The 19,630-nt window shown below is 49.8% G+C and overlaps 1 protein-coding gene across 1 annotated transcript in view; it reads right to left on the reverse strand.

The window, feature by feature from the left end:
• DMAP1 (DNA methyltransferase 1 associated protein 1) overlaps positions 1-19,630 on the reverse strand; it is a gene marked incomplete in the record, with an annotated part of 87,469 nt that overhangs the window by 15,249 nt on the left and 52,590 nt on the right. Inside the window, 1 exon segment of the mRNA XM_073593984.1 lies at positions 14,559-14,744. Within this exon segment, the coding sequence (XP_073450085.1) occupies positions 14,559-14,744 (186 nt within the window).

The following is a 19,630-nucleotide window of genomic DNA, read 5'->3' on the forward strand; positions in this document are numbered from 1 at the left end:
AAAACCAACTGCACAGAGGAGGCAATTATAACACGTTTGTTATTTTAAAAGAAAAAAAAGGGAACCTTTAGTGTCCCTTTTAATAAGGAGTCCCCCAACCTCCGCCGCTGTCATTCTCAACACCGAGCGGAGAGGGGGGGGGGCAGGGTGGTAATAAGATGAGTGCGGGAGGCATTGGATGGAGGGTGGGAGCGGGAGCAAACGGCAGATACATTTTCAGATTAAATAGCATGTGGTTGGTGGCCAGGACCGCCCCTGTATCCTAGCCACCAATCAGCTACTGGTTAATCTTGGAAAGTTAAAGGAGTTGTAAAGGCAGAAGGTGCATTCTATGCATGAAGATAAAAAGCCTTCTGTGTGCAGCAGCCCCCCCCCCCCCCATCAATACTTACCTGAGCCCCATCACTGTCCACAAGTGTCTCAGCCATCTGAGATTCTACCTCCTGATTGGCTGAGATACAGCAGCGCGGCGTCATGGACTCCTGCTGCTGTCAAAGTCAGTCAGCCAATCAGTAGAGGGGGGGGTGGGCTGCAGCTCTGTGTCTGAATGGGCACAGGGAGCGGACACAGCTTGGGTGCCCCCATAGCAAGCTGCTTGCCGTGGTGGCACTCATGAGGAGGGAGGGACCAGGAGCACCGAAGAGGGACCCGAGAAGAGGAAGATCCAGGCTGCTCTGTGCAAATCCATTACACAGAAGAGGTAAGTATAACATGTTGGGAAAAAAAGACAGACTTTACAATCACTAACTCATGCAGCTCCCGCCCTCCATCCAATGCAGAGCTGTGCCTCCCGCTCTCAGCCTATTACCCATCCTACCTCCCAATCTCCGCCTATTACCCATCCTGCCTCCCACTCTCCGCCTATTACCCATCCTGCCTCCCACTCTCCGCCTATTACCCTCCTACCTCCCACTCTCCGCCTATTACCCTCCTACCTCCCACTCTCCGCTTATTACCCTCCTACCTCCCACTCTCCGCCTATTACCCATCCTATCTCCCACTCTCTGCCTATTACCATCCTACCTCCCACTCTCCGCCTATTACCCTCCTACCTCCCACTCTCCGCTTATTACCCTCCTACCTCCCACTCTCCGCCTATTACCCTCCTACCTCCCACTCTCCGCTTATTACCCTCCTACCTCCCACTCTCCGCCTATTACCCATCCTATCTCCCACTCTCTGCCTATTACCATCCTACCTCCCACTCTCCGCCTATTACCCTCCTACCTCCCACTCTCCGCTTATTACCCTCCTACCTCCCACTCTCCGCTTATTACCCTCCTACCTCCCACTCTCCGCCTATTACCCTCCTACCTCCCACTCTCCGCTTATTACCCTCCTACCTCCCACTCTCCGCTTATTACCCTCCTACCTCCCACTCTCCGCCTATTACCCTCCTACCTCCCACTCTCCGCCTATTACCCATCCTACCTCCCACTCTCCGCCTATTACCCATCCTGCCTCCCACTCTCCGCTTATTACCCATCCTACCTCCCACTCTCCGCCTATTACCCATCCTACCTCCCACTCTCCACTTATTACCCATCCTACCTCCCACTCTCCACTTATTACCCATCCTACCTCCCACTCTCCACTTATTACCATCCTACCTCCCACTCTCCGCTTATTACCCATCCTACCTCCCACTCTCCGCTTATTACCCATCCTACCTCCCACTCTCCGCTTATTACCCATCCTACCTCCCACTCTCCGCTTATTACCCATCCTACCTCCCACTCTCCGCTTATTACCCATCCTACTTCCCACTCTCCGCTTATTACCCATCCTACCTCCCACTCTCCGCTTATTACCCATCCTACCTCCCACTCTCCGCTTATTACCCATCCTACCTCCCACTCTCCGCTTATTACCCATCCTACCTCCCACTCTCCGCCTATTACCCATCCTACCTCCCACTCTCCGCTTATTACCCCTCCTACCTCCCACTCTCCGCTTATTACCATCCTACCTCCCACTCTCCGCTTATTACCATCCTACCTCCCACTCTCCACTTATTACCCATCCTACCTCCCACTCTCCACTTATTACCCATCCTACCTCCCACTCTCCACTTATTACCCATCCTACCTCCCACTCTCCACTTATTACCCATCCCACCTCCCACTCTCCGCTTATTACCCATCCCACCTCCCACTCTCCGCTTATTACCCATCCCACCTCCCACTCTCCGCTTATTACCCATCCCACCTCCCACTCTCCGCTTATTACCCTTCCTACCTCCCACTCTCCACCTATTACCCATCCTACCTCCCACTCTCCACTTATTACCCTCCTACCTCCCACTCTCCGCTTATTACCATCCTACCTCCCACTCTCCACTTATTACCATCCTACCTCCCACTCTCCGCTTATTACCATCCTACCTCCCACTCTCCGCTTATTACCCATCCTACCTCCCACTCTCCGCCTATTACCCATCCTACCTCCCACTCTCCACTTATTACCATCCTACCTCCCACTCTCCGCTTATTACCCATCCTACCTCCCACTCTCCGCTTATTACCCATCCTACCTCCCACTCTCCGCTTATTACCCATCCTACCTCCCACTCTCCGCTTATTACCCATCCTACCTCCCACTCTCCGCTTATTATCATCCTACCTCCCACTCTCCGCTTATTACCCATCCTACCCTCCCACTCTCCGCCTATTACCCATCCTACCTCCCACTCTCCGCTTATTACCCATCCTACCTCCCACTCTCCGCTTATTACCCATCCTACCTCCCACTCTCCACTTATTACCCATCCTACCTCCCACTCTCCACTTATTACCCATCCTACCCTCCCACTCTCCGCTTATTACCCTCCTACCTCCCACTCTCCGCTTATTACCCATCCTACCTCCCACTCTCCGCTTATTACCATCCTACCTCCCACTCTCCGCTTATTACCCATCCTGCCTCCCACTCTCCGCTTATTACCCATCCTACCTCCCACTCTCCGCTTATTACCCATCCAACCTCCCACTCTCCGCTTATTACCCATCCTACCTCCCACTCTCCGCCTATTACCCATCCTACCTCCCACTCTCCGCCTATTACCCATCCTACCTCCCACTCTCCACTTATTACCCATCCTACCTCCCACTCTCCACTTATTACCATCCTACCTCCCACTCTCCGCTTATTACCCATCCTACCTCCCACTCTCCGCTTATTACCCATCCTACCTCCCACTCTCCGCTTATTACCCATCCTACCTCCCACTCTCCGCTTATTACCCATCCTACCTCCCACTCTCCGCTTATTACCCATCCTACCTCCCACTCTCCGCTTATTACCCATCCTACCTCCCACTCTCCGCTTATTACCCATCCTACCTCCCACTCTCCGCTTATTACCCATCCTACCTCCCACTCTCCGCTTATTACCCATCCTACCTCCCACTCTCCGCCTATTACCCATCCTACCTCCCACTCTCCGCTTATTACCCCTCCTACCTCCCACTCTCCGCTTATTACCATCCTACCTCCCACTCTCCGCTTATTACCATCCTACCTCCCACTCTCCACTTATTACCCATCCTACCTCCCACTCTCCACTTATTACCCATCCTACCTCCCACTCTCCACTTATTACCCATCCTACCTCCCACTCTCCGCTTATTACCCTTCCTACCTCCCACTCTCCGCTTATTACCCATCCCACCTCCCACTCTCCGCTTATTACCCTTCCTACCTCCCACTCTCCACCTATTACCCATCCTACCTCCCACTCTCCACTTATTACCCTCCTACCTCCCACTCTCCGCTTATTACCATCCTACCTCCCACTCTCCACTTATTACCATCCTACCTCCCACTCTCCGCTTATTACCATCCTACCTCCCACTCTCCGCTTATTACCCATCCTACCTCCCACTCTCCGCCTATTACCCATCCTACCTCCCACTCTCCACTTATTACCATCCTACCTCCCACTCTCCGCTTATTACCCATCCTACCTCCCACTCTCCGCTTATTACCCATCCTACCTCCCACTCTCCGCTTATTACCCATCCTACCTCCCACTCTCCGCTTATTACCCATCCTACCTCCCACTCTCCGCTTATTACCCATCCTACCTCCCACTCTCCGCTTATTACCCATCCTACCTCCCACTCTCCGCTTATTACCATCCTACCTCCCACTCTCCGCTTATTACCCATCCTACCCTCCCACTCTCCGCCTATTACCCATCCTACCTCCCACTCTCCGCTTATTACCCATCCTACCCTCCCACTCTCCGCTTATTACCCTCCTACCTCCCACTCTCCGCTTATTACCCATCCTACCTCCCACTCTCCGCTTATTACCATCCTACCTCCCACTCTCCGCTTATTACCATCCTACCTCCCACTCTCCGCTTATTACCCATCCTACCTCCCACTCTCCGCTTATTACCCATCCTACCTCCCACTCTCCACTTATTACCCATCCTACCTCCCACTCTCCGCTTATTACCCATCCTATCTCCCACTCTCCGCTTATTACCCATCCTACCTCCCACTCTCCGCTTATTACCCATCCCACCTCCCACTCTCCGCTTATTACCCATCCTACCTCCCACTCTCCGCTTATTACCCATCCCACCTCCCACTCTCCACTTATTACCCATCCTACCTCCCACTCTCCACCTATTACCCATCCTACCTCCCACTCTCCGCTTATTACCCTCCTACCTCCCACTCTCCGCTTATTACCCTCCTACCTCCCACTCTCCGCTTATTACCCATCCTATCTCCCACTCTCCGCTTATTACCTTCCTACCTCCCACTCTCTGTTCGGTCTTTTAGTCCTTACTGCTTTTTAGTACATAAAAACCTGACAGGGGTTTTAACCCTTCCCTATTCTGTCCAGAACTTTAAAATACACTTTTTTTTACCACCCTCGTCGCTCACTATTCAGGCTACTTATAGAAGACAAAGCGATTGCCCATCACACGCCCCGTACAGTCTTACACACACATGCACACCAACTGATCGTTCATTTCCGACAGACCTGAAGGATGTGATTAACCCCTGATAGGCTGCAGACGCCCTACAGCCGAACCGAGTTACTTGGCTCGATAGCCGTTTGATTGCAGCCATTAAACACCCAGAAAGGGAGCTCAGGGGAGCAGCCTCGTCCTTGCTATTGATTCAAGGTTTCCTGATTGCCCCCTGAGCGTAAACAGAGCGGCCGTCGAGGGCTCTTAGCATGCACGCTGCACAAGGGCGCCCTGACACTTGTCAATGATTTTATGCCAGCACCCATCAGGAAGAAGCCATCGCCTCCAGACACGCACGAGGTGTTAATTCCAGATATCTGCAAAAAAACAAATACCCGACAACCTGGCACACGCAATGAGACGATGCACCGGGGCGGTGCTGCACACGGAGAACATGCTCCAAGATGAAGAATTACACGTCCCAGAATACAATTACAGGCATCAGATAATAAACACTATTAGATTGTAAGCTCCTGTGAGCAAGGCCCTCTGAACCCTCTTGTATTGTAACTGTACTGTCTTCCCTTTTTATTGTAAAGTGCTGAGCAAACAGCTGGCGCTATGTAAATCCTGTATAATAATAATAATATACAGTATCTGACTAAAGTAAGTACACCCCTCAGTGAGATTTGTGTAAATCTTTTCTTCTATCTTTTCATGTGACAACACTGAAGAAATGACACTTGTCTACAATGTAAAGTAGTGAGTGTACAGCTTGTATAACAGTGTAAATTTGCTGTCCCCTCAAAATAACTCAACACACAGCCATTAATGTCTAAACTGGCTGGCAACAAAAGTCAGTACACCCCTAAGTGAAAATGTCCAGATTGGGCCCAATTAGCCATTTTCCCTCCCCGGTGTCATGTGACTCGTTAGTGTTACAAGGTCTCAGGTGTGAATGGGGAGCAGGTGTGTTAAATTTGGTATTATCGCTCTCACTCTCTCATACTGGTCACTGGAAGTACAACATGGCCCCTCATGGCAAAGAACTCTCTGAGGATCTGAGAAAAAGAATCGTAGCCACACAAAATATTATGTAGAGCAACAATTATTTTTTTCAGATCCTCAGAGAGTTCTTTGTCTTGAGGTGCCATGTTGTACTTCCAGTGACCAATAAAGGAAAAAAAAAAATCGAATTTCGTCATAAAAATTTAGGCCAATATGTATCCTGCTATAAACAAAAACAGCTAATTTTGAAAAAACAAAAAAACAATTTTTTACTTTCTGCTTTTTTTTTTTTTTTTTTTTACTTTTTTTATTGGATTTATGTTTTATAGCAGAAAGTAATAGTTTTTTTTTTTTTTTTAATTGTCGCTTTGTTTATAGCGCAAAAAATAAAAACCGCAGAGGTGATCAAATACCACCAAAAGAAAGCTCTATTTGTGGGGAAAAAAGGGCATCAATTTTGTTTGGGTACAACGTCGCACGACCGCGCAATTGTCAGCTAAATCGACGCAGTGCCGTAGCGCAAAAAATGGCCATTAAGGGGGCAAATCCTTCCGGAGGGCGAGTGGTTAAAGGGAAACTCTAGTACGTCAGAACACATTTCAGGGTTTTATGATGTAACAGTTGAAACGTTTTTGATGTCTTTTTAAATTTTTACTGTTCCATATTTTAAACAAAGCTTACGTTTTTTTTTTTTTAATTAAAATAAAATAATATTAAACAATAACAAACACGGCTCTGTAATGGTATTTCACAGACTGGCCCCAAACCTCCTCTTCTGAGGTCCCCTGCCTGTGCTCTGGGTTCCTGTTCTCGGAAAGGAAGACGATTTCTATTTGGGAGGGGGGCGCACCTGTAGGCTTGGTACCAAGCCAGGCCGTGTGCATCTATTGACGCACACAATGCGACTCAGCCCCACACCCCTTGCTATCAGGATTAGATTGACAGCAGCAGGAGCCAATAGCTCCCACTGCTGCCTCTGCAAGAGAGGGAGGAGAGAGACGCTGCAGACAGGCACAGCACTGGATTGAGATGGTGCTCAGGTAAGTATACAGGGGGGTGGGGGGGGGGGGACAGTTTTTTTATCTTAATGCAGGCAATCCATGAAGGTAAAAAACGTTCAGGATTTAGAACCATTTCGTTACACTTAAATGGGTTAATTCACCTTTACCAAAAAAACTGCCTGTGCAGGTAAGTGGTCACCTGTAGATAAAGAACAAACTGTGGAGCTCTGACCAAAGTTACTGTAAATAATGTCCCTGCCATAGGTGCAAACCACTTACATACCTCCTGAAGCCTGCCTGAAAATCTCCCAGAGATGGCTTATTCCTAGGATGTTGCCAAGACACTCCCCAGCCTAGTGAAGCCCCCATCGAGCCTGTCCTCTCTCTCTCTCTCCCCTGCCGCAGTAGCACTGAGCGGAGTGATGCTGCCATGGAGGAGATAGTGAGACACACATGTGCGCGGGTTTGGTAGCTCGCTTTTATAATGGTGGGTCTTATCTATGTCTTAGCAACAAGGCAGGATTGGGTTGATGGGATCCCTGGGAGTTTTTCAGTCAGTCTTCAGGAGGTATGTACATAAAATGGCCTACACGGATAGGAAGGGCGTTATCCAGCTTTAGTCAGAGCTGCACAGTTTGTTTTTTCATTACAAGACCCCCCCCCCCCCCCCCTTTACCTGTATAGGCCGTTTTGTTTTGTTTTTTTTTTTTGTAAATGTGAAATAACCCTTCAAAAGCCCAACTACAGGAATTGAACCCCTTCCATACCGGACCCATTCTGACACTTCTCTTCTACATGTAAAAATAATCTTTTTTTTTGCTAGAAAATTATTCAGCACCTCCAAACATTATATGTTTTTATTTTGGCAGAGACCCTAGAGAATAAAATGGCAATTGTTGCAACTTTTAATTTTTCAAACACGTTTAAAAAAAAAAAGTTTAATGAATTAAAAAAAAACTTACAAAACAGTAAAATGAGCCCAATTTTTTCGTATAATGTGAAAGATGATGTTACGCGGAGTAAAGAGATACCAAACATGTCACACTTTAACATTGCGCACGCTCATGGAATAGCGACAAACTATGGTACCTAAAAATCTCCATAGGTGACGCTTTACTTTTTTTTTTTTTTTTACAGGTTACATGTTTAGAGTTACAGAGGAGGTCTAGTACTAGAATTGTTGCTCTCACTCTAATGCCCGCGGCGAAACCTCACGTGTGATTTGTACGCTGTTTACATATACAGGCGTCACTTATGTATGCGTTCGCTTCTGTGGGAGAGTAGGCGGGGACACTTTAAAAAAAAAATGTATTGGTTATTTAATTTTTCTTACACTTTCTCTTTAAAATGTTTTATTTATTTTTTGATCAGTTTTATTCCTATTACAAGGAATGTAAACATCGCTTGTAATAGGAATGGTGGGTGACAGGTCCTCTTTATGGAGAAATGTGAGGTCTACAAGACCCCCCCACATCTCTCCTCCAGGCTGATCAAAAAGAAAAAAAAACTCTTGGCCTTTCCAGCCGAGTCCTCGCCATTGTTTACATCCGACGGCCATAGAGATGACTGGGGACCATCTGGTCACCGGAAATCTCTATGATCAACTTCCAGCAGCGACCGATTTGTTCTCCAGCTCGCCGATTGCACGGACGAGAGCGGAGAAGCACCGGATGAGAGGGGGATGTCCCCTCACACCGGCCCATTGTGCTTCTGTTGTGGTGTTAAAAATCCTGCTTGATGCGTTTTTGGTTAAAAAAAAAAAAAAAAAAAAGAAACGCACCAAAAAAAAAACAAAAAAAAAAAAAAAAAAACACCCCTCCCCCTGTTGAAATGCATTGAAAACGTAACTGAGTTACCTTTTTGATGTCACCTGATCTATGAAAAACAAACCATGAAGCACAGTAAAATCGTGGTAAAATCGGCACAAAATCGCGGAGAATAAATAAATAAAAATTGCTGTGAATTGCGGTAAAAACACAGCAACTTCATGGCAAAAAAAAAAAAAAAAAAATTGCATGCATTTTCAGCGCCTATTTCTCCTATGCCAATTATTTTCTCTTACTTTCGATACGCCGATAACGCCATTTTCACCAGATATGTTTCAGCGGCTGAAATGTCGGTACATCTCTCGTATTAATGTATTAATTTTCAGAAACGCCTCCGATATCTTCTGGATGAAGCCGATCTTCAGGTCTGGGGCCTGATTTATACATTCGGCTTCTATGGACGCCGAATGCTGGACTCAGGAGTGCGACCGCGAGATAACCCCCCCCCGGGAGAGAGCTTCTCCTAGGGGGTTATATGATGCGGGGAGGAGCCGCCGGGGGACCCCAGAAGAGGAGGTTCGGGGCCACTCTGTGCAAAACAAGCTGCACAATAGAGGAAAGTATAACATGTTTGTTATTTTATATTTTTTTAAACAAAGCTTTAGTGTCACTTTAATTGTGCTACATTTTGCTCTGTAAATTTCATCCTTTCTGGTAAATAAAGGAATGGAGGAAGAGGAGGAAGAGGAAGAGGAGGAGGAGGAGGAAGAGGAAGAGGAAGAGGAAGAGGAAGAGGAAGAGGAAGAGGAAGAGGAAGAGGAAGAGGAAGAGGAGGAGGAGGTTTTTACTGTCTCTAGGGGGGATGTGGAGCCTAGGCACGACCCACCCAACATACTGGTTATTATTAAGATGGTCCTCACCAACTTCTACAGAAGAAATGCTGGATGGGTAAAGCCCTATTGCTGGGAGTTGTAGTTCCCCCCAGTCATATCAGCTTAGCAATGGCTTCATGTATAGCAGGGATATGCAATTAGCGGACCTCCAGCTGTTGCAAAACTACAAGTCCCATCATGCCTCTGCCTCTGAGTGTCATGGTGGTGGCTGTCAGAGTCTTGCTATGCCTCATGGGACTTGTAGTTCTACAACAGCTGGAGGTCCACTAATTGCCTATCCCTGATGTACAGCACAACAGTCCAGACAGAGCCGGCACATCAATGTGAAGCCAAACCAATACAAGGCAGTATGGGGATGTGTCCATAGAAGATTTTATATAGAACAATCTCTTTTTGCCTGGAACTCCGCTTTAAAGTTCATGTGTGTAAAGGCAGGTGTCCCAATACTTCTGACAATATATGTGTATACACGCACGCACCACACTATATTGTCAGAAGTATTGGGACGCCTGCCTTTACACACATGAACTTTAAAGCGGAGTTCCAAGCAAAAAGAGAATATATTATATCAGCGGGAGGGCGGGGGATGGTAATGACATACCACGCCGTGATGGAAGTCCAGAAGAAAAACAGCAGAAAAGGTACTAAAAAGTCAAAAAATACATAAAATATACAGAGATAGAGATGTATATATATTTTATTTATTTATTTTTTGACTTTTTAGTACCTTGGATGGTTCGGCTCGGGTTATATTAAATGTCAGCAGCTACAGTATTTGTACAGGATTTGTAGCTGCTGACTTTTCATTTTTCTTTTCCCAGGCTGGAACTCCACTATAATGACATCCCAGTCTTAGTCCAGAGGGTTCAATGTTGAGTTGGCTCCGCCCTTTGCCGCTATAACAGCTTCACCTCTTCTGGGAAGGCCGTCCACAAGGTTTAGGAGGGTGTCTATGGGAAGGTTTGACCATTCTTCCAGAAGAGCATTTGTGAGGTCAGGCACTGATGTTGGATGAGAAGGCCTGGCTCGCAGTCTTTGCTCTAATTCATCCCAAAGGTGTTCTTTGGGGTTGAGGTCAGGACTCTGTGCAGGCCAGTCAAGTTCCTGCACCCCAAACTCGCTCATCCATGTCTTTATGCCATTAAAGTTCATGCATGTGTCCCAATACTTTTGGCAATATCGTTTATAAACACCCAAACTGCACTGAGAAACTCACTTTCATTGTCATAATAAGTTCACTTCATTCAGGGGAAAGAAGGGCAATAAATAAACAGGCACTTCATAGGAAGGTGTAGACTAATACACGTGACTTAGAAGTGAGTTTTCAGTGAATACATGAAAGGGAAGTTCTATGAGAAGATTTTTGTACACTTCAGGTGAGCGGATCCTCCAAACCTCCAATGCAAAATCCTCAGGAGTTGGTCCATCAAGGTAAATCAGTAATAAAAATAAAAAACGAATCACCGAATTCCGGGCTGCAGCAACTTTTCTAGTTTAATAAATAGCGGTCAGAGGTGCTGCTCTTATGAAGGCGGGGATGACCCCTGCTGCTCTGGCACAAGAGGCGGGGATGACCCCTGCTGCTCTGGTGTGGAGGTCAAAGGTGACCCCTGCTGCTCTGGTACAAGAGGCGGTGATGACCCCTGCTGCTCTGGCACAAGAGGCGGGGATGACCCCTGCTGGTCTGGTGCAAGTGGCGGGGATGACCCCTGCTGCTCTGGCACAAGAGGCGGTGATGACCCCTGCTGCTCTGGCACAAGAGGCGGTGATGACCCCTGCTGCTCTGGCACAAGAGGCGGTGATGACCCCTGCTGCTCTGGCACAAGAGGCGGTGATGACCCCTGCTGCTCTGGCACAAGAGGCGGTGATGACCCCTGCTGCTCTGGCACAAGAGGCGGGGATGACCCCTGCTGCTCTGGCACAAGAGGCGGTGATGACCCCTGCTGCTCTGGCACAAGAGGCGGGGATGACCCCTGCTGCTCTGGCACAAGAGGCGGTGATGACCCCTGCTGCTCTGGCACAAGAGGCGGTGATGACCCCTGCTGCTCTGGTGTGGAGGTCAAAGGTGACCCCTGCTGCTCTGGTACAAGAGGCGGTGATGACCCCTGCTGCTCTGGCACAAGAGGCGGGGATGACCCCTGCTGCTCTGGCACAAGAGGCGGTGATGACCCCTGCTGCTCTGGCACAAGAGGCGGTGATGACCCCTGCTGCTCTGGTACAAGAGGCGGTGATGACCCCTGCTGCTCTGGCACAAGAGGCGGGGATGACCCCTGCTGGTCTGGCGCAAGAGGCGGGGATGACCTCTGCTGCTCTGGCACAAGAGGCGGTGATGACCCCTGCTGCTCTGGCACAAGAGGCGGTGATGACCCCTGCTGCTCTGGCACAAGAGGCGGGGATGACCCCTGCTGCTCTGGCACAAGAGGCGGTGATGACCCCTGCTGCTCTGGCACAAGAGGCGGGGATGACCCCTGCTGCTCTGGCACAAGAGGCGGTGATGACCCCTGCTGCTCTGGCACAAGAGGCGGTGATGACCCCTGCTGCTCTGGTGTGGAGGTCAAAGGTGACCCCTGCTGCTCTGGTACAAGAGGCGGTGATGACCCCTGCTGCTCTGGCACAAGAGGCGGGGATGACCCCTGCTGCTCTGGCACAAGAGGCGGTGATGACCCCTGCTGCTCTGGCACAAGAGGCGGGGATGACCCCTGCTGCTCTGGCACAAGAGGCGGTGATGACCCCTGCTGCTCTGGCACAAGAGGCGGTGATGACCCCTGCTGCTCTGGCACAAGAGGCGGTGATGACCCCTGCTGCTCTGGTGTGGAGGTCAAAGGTGACCCCTGCTGCTCTGGTACAAGAGGCGGTGATGACCCCTGCTGCTCTGGCACAAGAGGCGGGGATGACCCCTGCTGCTCTGGCACAAGAGGCGGTGATGACCCCTGCTGCTCTGGCACAAGAGGCGGGGATGACCCCTGCTGGTCTGGTGCAAGTGGCGGGGATGACCCCTGCTGGTCTGGCGCAAGAGGCGGGGATGACCCCTGCTGCTCTGGCACAAGAGGCGGGGATGACCCCTGCTGCTCTGGCACAAGAGGCGGTGATGACCCCTGCTGCTCTGGTGTGGAGGTCAAAGGTGACCCCTGCTGCTCTGGTACAAGAGGCGGTGATGACCCCTGCTGCTCTGGCACAAGAGGCGGGGATGACCCCTGCTGCTCTGGCACAAGAGGCGGTGATGACCCCTGCTGCTCTGGCACAAGAGGCGGTGATGACCCCTGCTGCTCTGGTACAAGAGGCGGTGATGACCCCTGCTGCTCTGGCACAAGAGGCGGGGATGACCCCTGCTGGTCTGGCGCAAGAGGCGGGGATGACCTCTGCTGCTCTGGCACAAGAGGCGGTGATGACCCCTGCTGCTCTGGCACAAGAGGCGGGGATGACCCCTGCTGCTCTGGCACAAGAGGCGGGGATGACCCCTGCTGCTCTGGCACAAGAGGCGGGGATGACCCCTGCTGCTCTGGCACAAGAGGCGGGGATGACCCCTGCTGCTCTGGCACAAGAGGCGGTGATGACCCCTGCTGCTCTGGCACAAGAGGCGGTGATGACCCCTGCTGCTCTGGCACAAGAGGCGGTGATGACCCCTGCTGCTCTGGCACAAGAGGCGGTGATGACCCCTGCTGCTCTGGCACAAGAGGCGGGGATGACCCCTGCTGCTCTGGCACAAGAGGCGGTGATGACCCCTGCTGCTCTGGCACAAGAGGCGGTGATGACCCCTGCTGCTCTGGTGTGGAGGTCAAAGGTGACCCCTGCTGCTCTGGTACAAGAGGCGGTGATGACCCCTGCTGCTCTGGCACAAGAGGCGGGGATGACCCCTGCTGCTCTGGCACAAGAGGCGGTGATGACCCCTGCTGCTCTGGCACAAGAGGCGGGGATGACCCCTGCTGGTCTGGTGCAAGTGGCGGGGATGACCCCTGCTGGTCTGGCGCAAGAGGCGGGGATGACCCCTGCTGCTCTGGCACAAGAGGCGGTGATGACCCCTGCTGCTCTGGCACAAGAGGCGGTGATGACCCCTGCTGCTCTGGCACAAGAGGCGGTGATGACCCCTGCTGCTCTGGCACAAGAGGCGGTGATGACCCCTGCTGCTCTGGTACAAGAGGCGGTGATGACCCCTGCTGCTCTGGTACAAGAGGCGGGGATGACCCCTGCTGCTCTGGTACAAGAGGCGGGGATGACCCCTGATGCTCTGGCACAAGAGGCGGGGATGACCCCTGCTGCTCTGGTACAAGAGGCGGGGATGACCCCTGCTGCTCTGGCGCAAGAGGCGGGGATGACCCCTGCTGGTCTGGCGCAAGAAGCGGGGATGACCCCTGCTGGTCTGGTGCAAGAGGCGGTGATGACCTCTGCTGCTCTGGCACAAGAGGCGGGGATGACCCCTGCTGCTCTGGCACAAGAGGCGGGGATGACCCCTGCTGCTCTGGCACAAGAGGCGGGGATGACCCCTGCTGCTCTGGCACAAGAGGCGGGGATGACCCCTGCTGCTCTGGCACAAGAGGCGGGGATGACCCCTGCTGCTCTGGCACAAGAGGCGGGGATGACCCCTGCTGCTCTGGCACAAGAGGCGGTGATGACCCCTGCTGCTCTGGCACAAGAGGCGGTGATGACCCCTGCTGCTCTGGTACAAGAGGCGGTGATGACCCCTGCTGGTCTGGTGCAAGAGGCGGTGATGACCCCTGCTGCTCTGGCACAAGAGGCGGTGATGACCCCTGCTGCTCTGGCACAAGAGGCGGGGATGACCCCTGCTGCTCTGGTACAGGACATTGAGGTGCCCCCTGCCTTCTATGGCAAACCTCTTCTGCTATGTATATTATGAAGAAAAGTTTCTGCAGCCCCCAGTGTGGTGACTCTTTTCTCATGACGGCACGGACCGGTGTGGGGGACAGAAACACACAAAATAAATAAAAGAAGAAGAGAAATCTTACGGGTTTCTCGGATTCCTTCTTCTGCGGCAGTTTCTTCTTGGTAGCCTTCCGTTCGGCGCGCCGCAGTTCGGTGGTGGTGTCGGCGGCGGTGATAAGTTTCTGCAGGTCCTGCGTCTTCTTCTCTCTCTCCTTCTTCCTGCTCTCGATTTTCCGCAGCTCTTGGATAAGGTATTCCTCCTCTGACACCTACAGGAAGAGAGCCGCAACTACACGTTAGACATATAGAGAGAAGCGATGTGCAGAGGGCGCCCCCTAGTGGAAGAAATCCTCTCATTGGTATAACTACTGTATAGTGAAAAATCATAAAGGTGGATTTGTTTTTTTGTTTTTTTAAATATGATACCAGGGCAGCTTCTGGGGGAGTAGGGAGACGGGTGGCATAAAAATCTGCCTGAACACTGTAACATTCTTGCAGTCACAGCATTACATTGTTTGTAAAATTTACATGTCTATTCCTAGATGTCCACAGGGGGAACTTCAAGATCCTGTAAACAGGTAATATGCACTACTTACACAGTTGATTATTTTGTTTTCCTGGATCTGAATACCAACTCAGCCGGAAAATGTGTATAAAGGTAGAGTCTTCAACTCAGCACAGGGATGGTGAGAACCCCTCATAATGGGCACAGCGGGTGTACAGACCCGGTAACTCAGCACAGGGATGGTGAGAACCCCTCATAATGGGCACAGCGGGTGTACAGACCCGGTAACTCAGCACAGGGATGGTGGGAACCCCTCATAATGGGCACAGCGGGTGTACAGACCCGGGAACTCAGCACAGGGATGGTGAGAACCCCTCATAATGGGCACAGCGGGTGTACAGACCCGGGAACTCGGCACAGGGATGGTGGAACCCCTCATAATGGGCACAGCGGGTGTACAGACCCGGGAACTCGGCACAGGGATGGTGAGAACCCCTCATAATGGGCACAGCGGGTGTACAGACCCGGGAACTCAGCACAGGGATGGTGAGAACCCCTCATAATGGGCACAGCGGGTGTACAGACCCAGGAACTCAGCACAGGGATGGTGGGAACCCCTCATAATGGGCACAGCGGGTGTACAGACCTGGGAACTCAGCACAGGGATGATGGGAACCCCTCATAATAGGCACAGCGGGTGTACAGACCCGGGAACTCAGCACAGGGATGGTGGGAACCCCTCATAATGGGCACAGTGGGTGTACAGACCCGGGAACTCAGCACAGGGATGGTGGGAACCTCTCATAATGGTGTACAGAGCCAGGAACACTATCAGGAAGGTTTAGCTCTCCAGCCTCCACCAAACACTGCACTATCTATTTCAGGTGGGGTGAACTTAACGTGAAGATTTTCTGGGAACTGCAGAGCGGAGTCTGATTTCTGGCGGAGGAGCGCGGAGGGAATTTGGAGCCGCTGTATGCCGCAGTATGTAGTGATAACGTGAATGACCTTCCTGATCCGAAACCTCCTTTCCGCTTTATTGAGCAAAGAACCGACTCCAGCCCGCAGGTTCAGGTAACTTTGTACTCGAGTTCAGTGGAATGGGAGACGCTGGGTCGGGAGGCCGGCGCAGTGCCGGGAGAAGTTCTTTCAAATACTAGCAGAAGAGAAAAAAACGGATGAGAGTGCGCGGTGCCATGATGAGCAATGGTGAGCCTCACACTGCCCTGCAGGGAAAGGGTTATCAGGACAGATTAACTCCTCCATCCCCTAATACTGGAAATATGAGGCATCTAATGCCAATTCTCATAGAAAATAGAAAACAGATCAAAATGTTTAAACTAAGAAAATGGACCACGTCTCAAAAAAGTTGGGACAGGGCAACAAAAAAGCCAATAAAGTAAGTGATACTAACAAGAAGAGCTGGAAGAACATTTGCAACCAATTTGATTGGGTATAAAAAGAGCATCTTAGAGACGTCTCAGAAGTAAAAAAATTGGATGCGGGTCACCGATCTCTGAAAAGTTGCATCTAAAAATTGTCCAACAATTTCAGAATAATGTTCCTCAATGTAAAATAGCAAAGACTTTAAATCTATCATCTACAATACATGTCATCAAAAGATTGAGAATCTGGAGAAATCTCTGTGTGAAGGGACGAAGCTGAAACCCAATATTGGATGGTGGTGATCTTCAGGCCCTCAGACGGCACTGCACTACAAAACAGGCATGATTGTGTGATGGACATCAACGCATGGACTCAGGAATACTTCCACAAATCACTGTCTGTGAACACAGCTTGCCGTGCCATCCAGAAATACAAGGTAAAGTTCTATCATGGAAAGAAGAAGCCATATCTGAACATGATCCAGAAATGCCGCCATCTTCTCTGGGCCAAAACGCATGTAAAATGGTCTGTAACAAAGTGGAAAACTGTTCTCTGAGCCAAAGCCCATGATAAATGGTCTTTTACAAAGTGGAAAAAACTGTTGAGCGGTCAGACGAAAGGAAATTTGACATTATTTTTGCCAATCATGGGCCTCCAGACGAAAGAGAAGAGGAACCTTCTGGCTTGTTATCAGCGCTCAGTTCAGAAGCCAGCACCTCTAAAGGTATTTGGGGGGGGTATTAGTGTGTATGGAATGAGCAGCTTGCACATCTGGAAAAGCTCCATCAATGCTGAAGGATATCTCCAGGTTTTACAGCAGCATATGCTCCCATCCAATGTCTTTTTTAAAGGAAGGCCTTTCATATTTCAGCAGGACAATGCTAAACCGTGCAATGCATCCATGACAACAGCATGGCTTCCCAGTAGAAGAGTCCAGGGGCTTCACTGGCTGGCATGCAGTCCAGATCTTTCAACTATTGAAAAGATGGGAAATTTGACAAAGCCCCAGGACTGTTGAGCAGTTAGAATCCTATATCAGGCAAGAATGGGACAACGTTCCTCTCCCAAAACTACAGCAATTGGTCTCCTCAGTTCTCAGGACTCCCACGCAGAAGCCAAGAAATGGGCAAATCCTGGACTCAAGAGTCCAAGTCTGGGAGAAGGAAGAGTGTTAACATTTTTGTCTAGGAAATCCAACAGAACCTTTGCAAGGTCTGGATGGTCTATACTACGTTGTCACCAAGCACCTGAGCCGACTGTTCCCTCAGCAGGAAATCATCTAGGTATCCCAAGATGGGGGTGCCCTGAGACAGCAACATGGCTAACACATGGAGCCAGCACCTTGATGAACACTGGAGATGCAAGAGAAAAATAGAATGGCAGGCCACAACCTGGAAGTGGAGAGAACCCACAGCATAGGTAAGTGCACCTGATATTCACAGGAGGCAAGAAAGTGCCCCTTATGAAGGCATGCTATGAAAGACCTGGTAGATTACATGCAGAATTTATGAACCCAAATAAAAGACATTTGGGACCTTCCGATCCAAGATGGGGCCAAAGCAACTGTGAACAGGTTGGAGTAGAACCTCTGGAACCGTTCTACCAAAAGGTACTGGGGCAATGAGGCCCTACTAGATCTTCATGGAGCTCTGCCAATCAGTGCCGTGACACAGGCAGGTTGGAAATAATGAAGGCTGGAAGGCTGGTAGCGAAATTCTAGCCAGTAGCCACTGAATGCAACCTCATCAATCCACACATTTCAGACACTGGGAGTCTAAACATCCACAAAGTCTAAACAGTTGTTCCCTCATTTTGGGATGTCTGGACACCCTCTTATGCTGAAGAACATTTATCTGAAATTTTGGGGTTACTGGGAAGGTCAGGGTTTGTGGACAGACTGGGAACTGGGCTTGGCTTTGGAAGTCAAGGCCTGTGGATAATGAAAAGGTCTCTGCTTGGCCTACGATGACAAGTGAGTTTTCCCAGGCTGAGCCCTGGTTTTTTGGTTTGCTGGAGAATATGAATACTTCTACCCCCCACCCCCCCAGTAACATCCTTGATAAGGGTATCCAAGGCAGCTCTGAAGAGACATCATTCCTTGAAGTGCTCACAAAAGAAAGCGTTTCTTGCATACAGCCCAACACATCAGAAGAAGAATCCTCCTCATGTTCATGTATAGGAGGCCCAACTAGGTGTGAAGAAAGGAGACTTCTAACAACCCATCCACAGTGCAGTACAAGACCAGGGACATGAGCTCTAAACACTCTGTGATCGAGGGACCAACTGGCAAAGTGATCAGATCCCTTCAGGTGGTCCTAGCCCAATCAGTTATGGCCAGACAGACTAATGTAATGGCCAAGACAGATTGCAATGCAGGTCCTGTCAGAGAAGAGAGTTCTAGAAAGGGGCCTCCAGCCATTTATTGATGGGGGCCTTAAACACAGAAGCTTTGTTAAAATGAGAAGATGCCTGGTGTACTATGGGGGTAGACCACTATAACAGGTCCTCCTCACATGGGTAAAGACTGACAGTCATTTAGTTGGGACAAACACCTTGGGGTAGATTTACTAAAAACTGGAGCACTCAGAATCTGGTGCAGCTGTGCATGGCGGCCAGCTTATAACTTCAGTTTGTTTAATTAAGCTTTGGCAATAAAATCTGAAAGCCGATTGGTTTCTATGCAGAGTTGCACCGGATTTTGCACTCTCCAGTTTGAGGAAAATAACCCCCCTTGTCAGGGTTTTTGCTAGTCTCCATAAAAGGAAGAATGAGAAACCGAAAAAGCCTTGGCTGTCTTGGGAACCCAAAAGAAGCCCAAGCTGGGGACAGTGCTGGTAGAGGATACAGTGTGACCCTCAACATTTAAACTGGTCAATAATGGCCAAAACACTCTAAATTGGGAGGCTATGTGGTCAGAGATCAGTGTCAGAGTTTACATGAAATATGGCACCAACATGCCGTTTAGACAAGACCAAAACATATAGGAGATGTGGGACTTTAAAAAGGTGCAAATCATTGAAGACAACAATGTATAATGTAAAAAAATATATATACAAATTTTATTAAATGAACATCAATAAAAAAACAGTATAGTCATGGCCATGGATGTGTGCAAGGCATCCTAATATTGACAATGATTTACTGTGATCACGTTCATGTTTTCTACATGTTTCGCCGTATGGCTTTTTCAGGAATGATTCCTTTATTATTTCTCGTGATCTCCTGAATTTTTTTTTTTTCGTCAGATCTCCATAATAATGTTTT

Source organism: Aquarana catesbeiana, linkage group LG07 (assembly GCF_042186555.1).
Source record: "Aquarana catesbeiana isolate 2022-GZ linkage group LG07, ASM4218655v1, whole genome shotgun sequence".
In the NCBI taxonomy this organism is placed as follows: domain Eukaryota; kingdom Metazoa; phylum Chordata; class Amphibia; order Anura; family Ranidae; genus Aquarana; species Aquarana catesbeiana.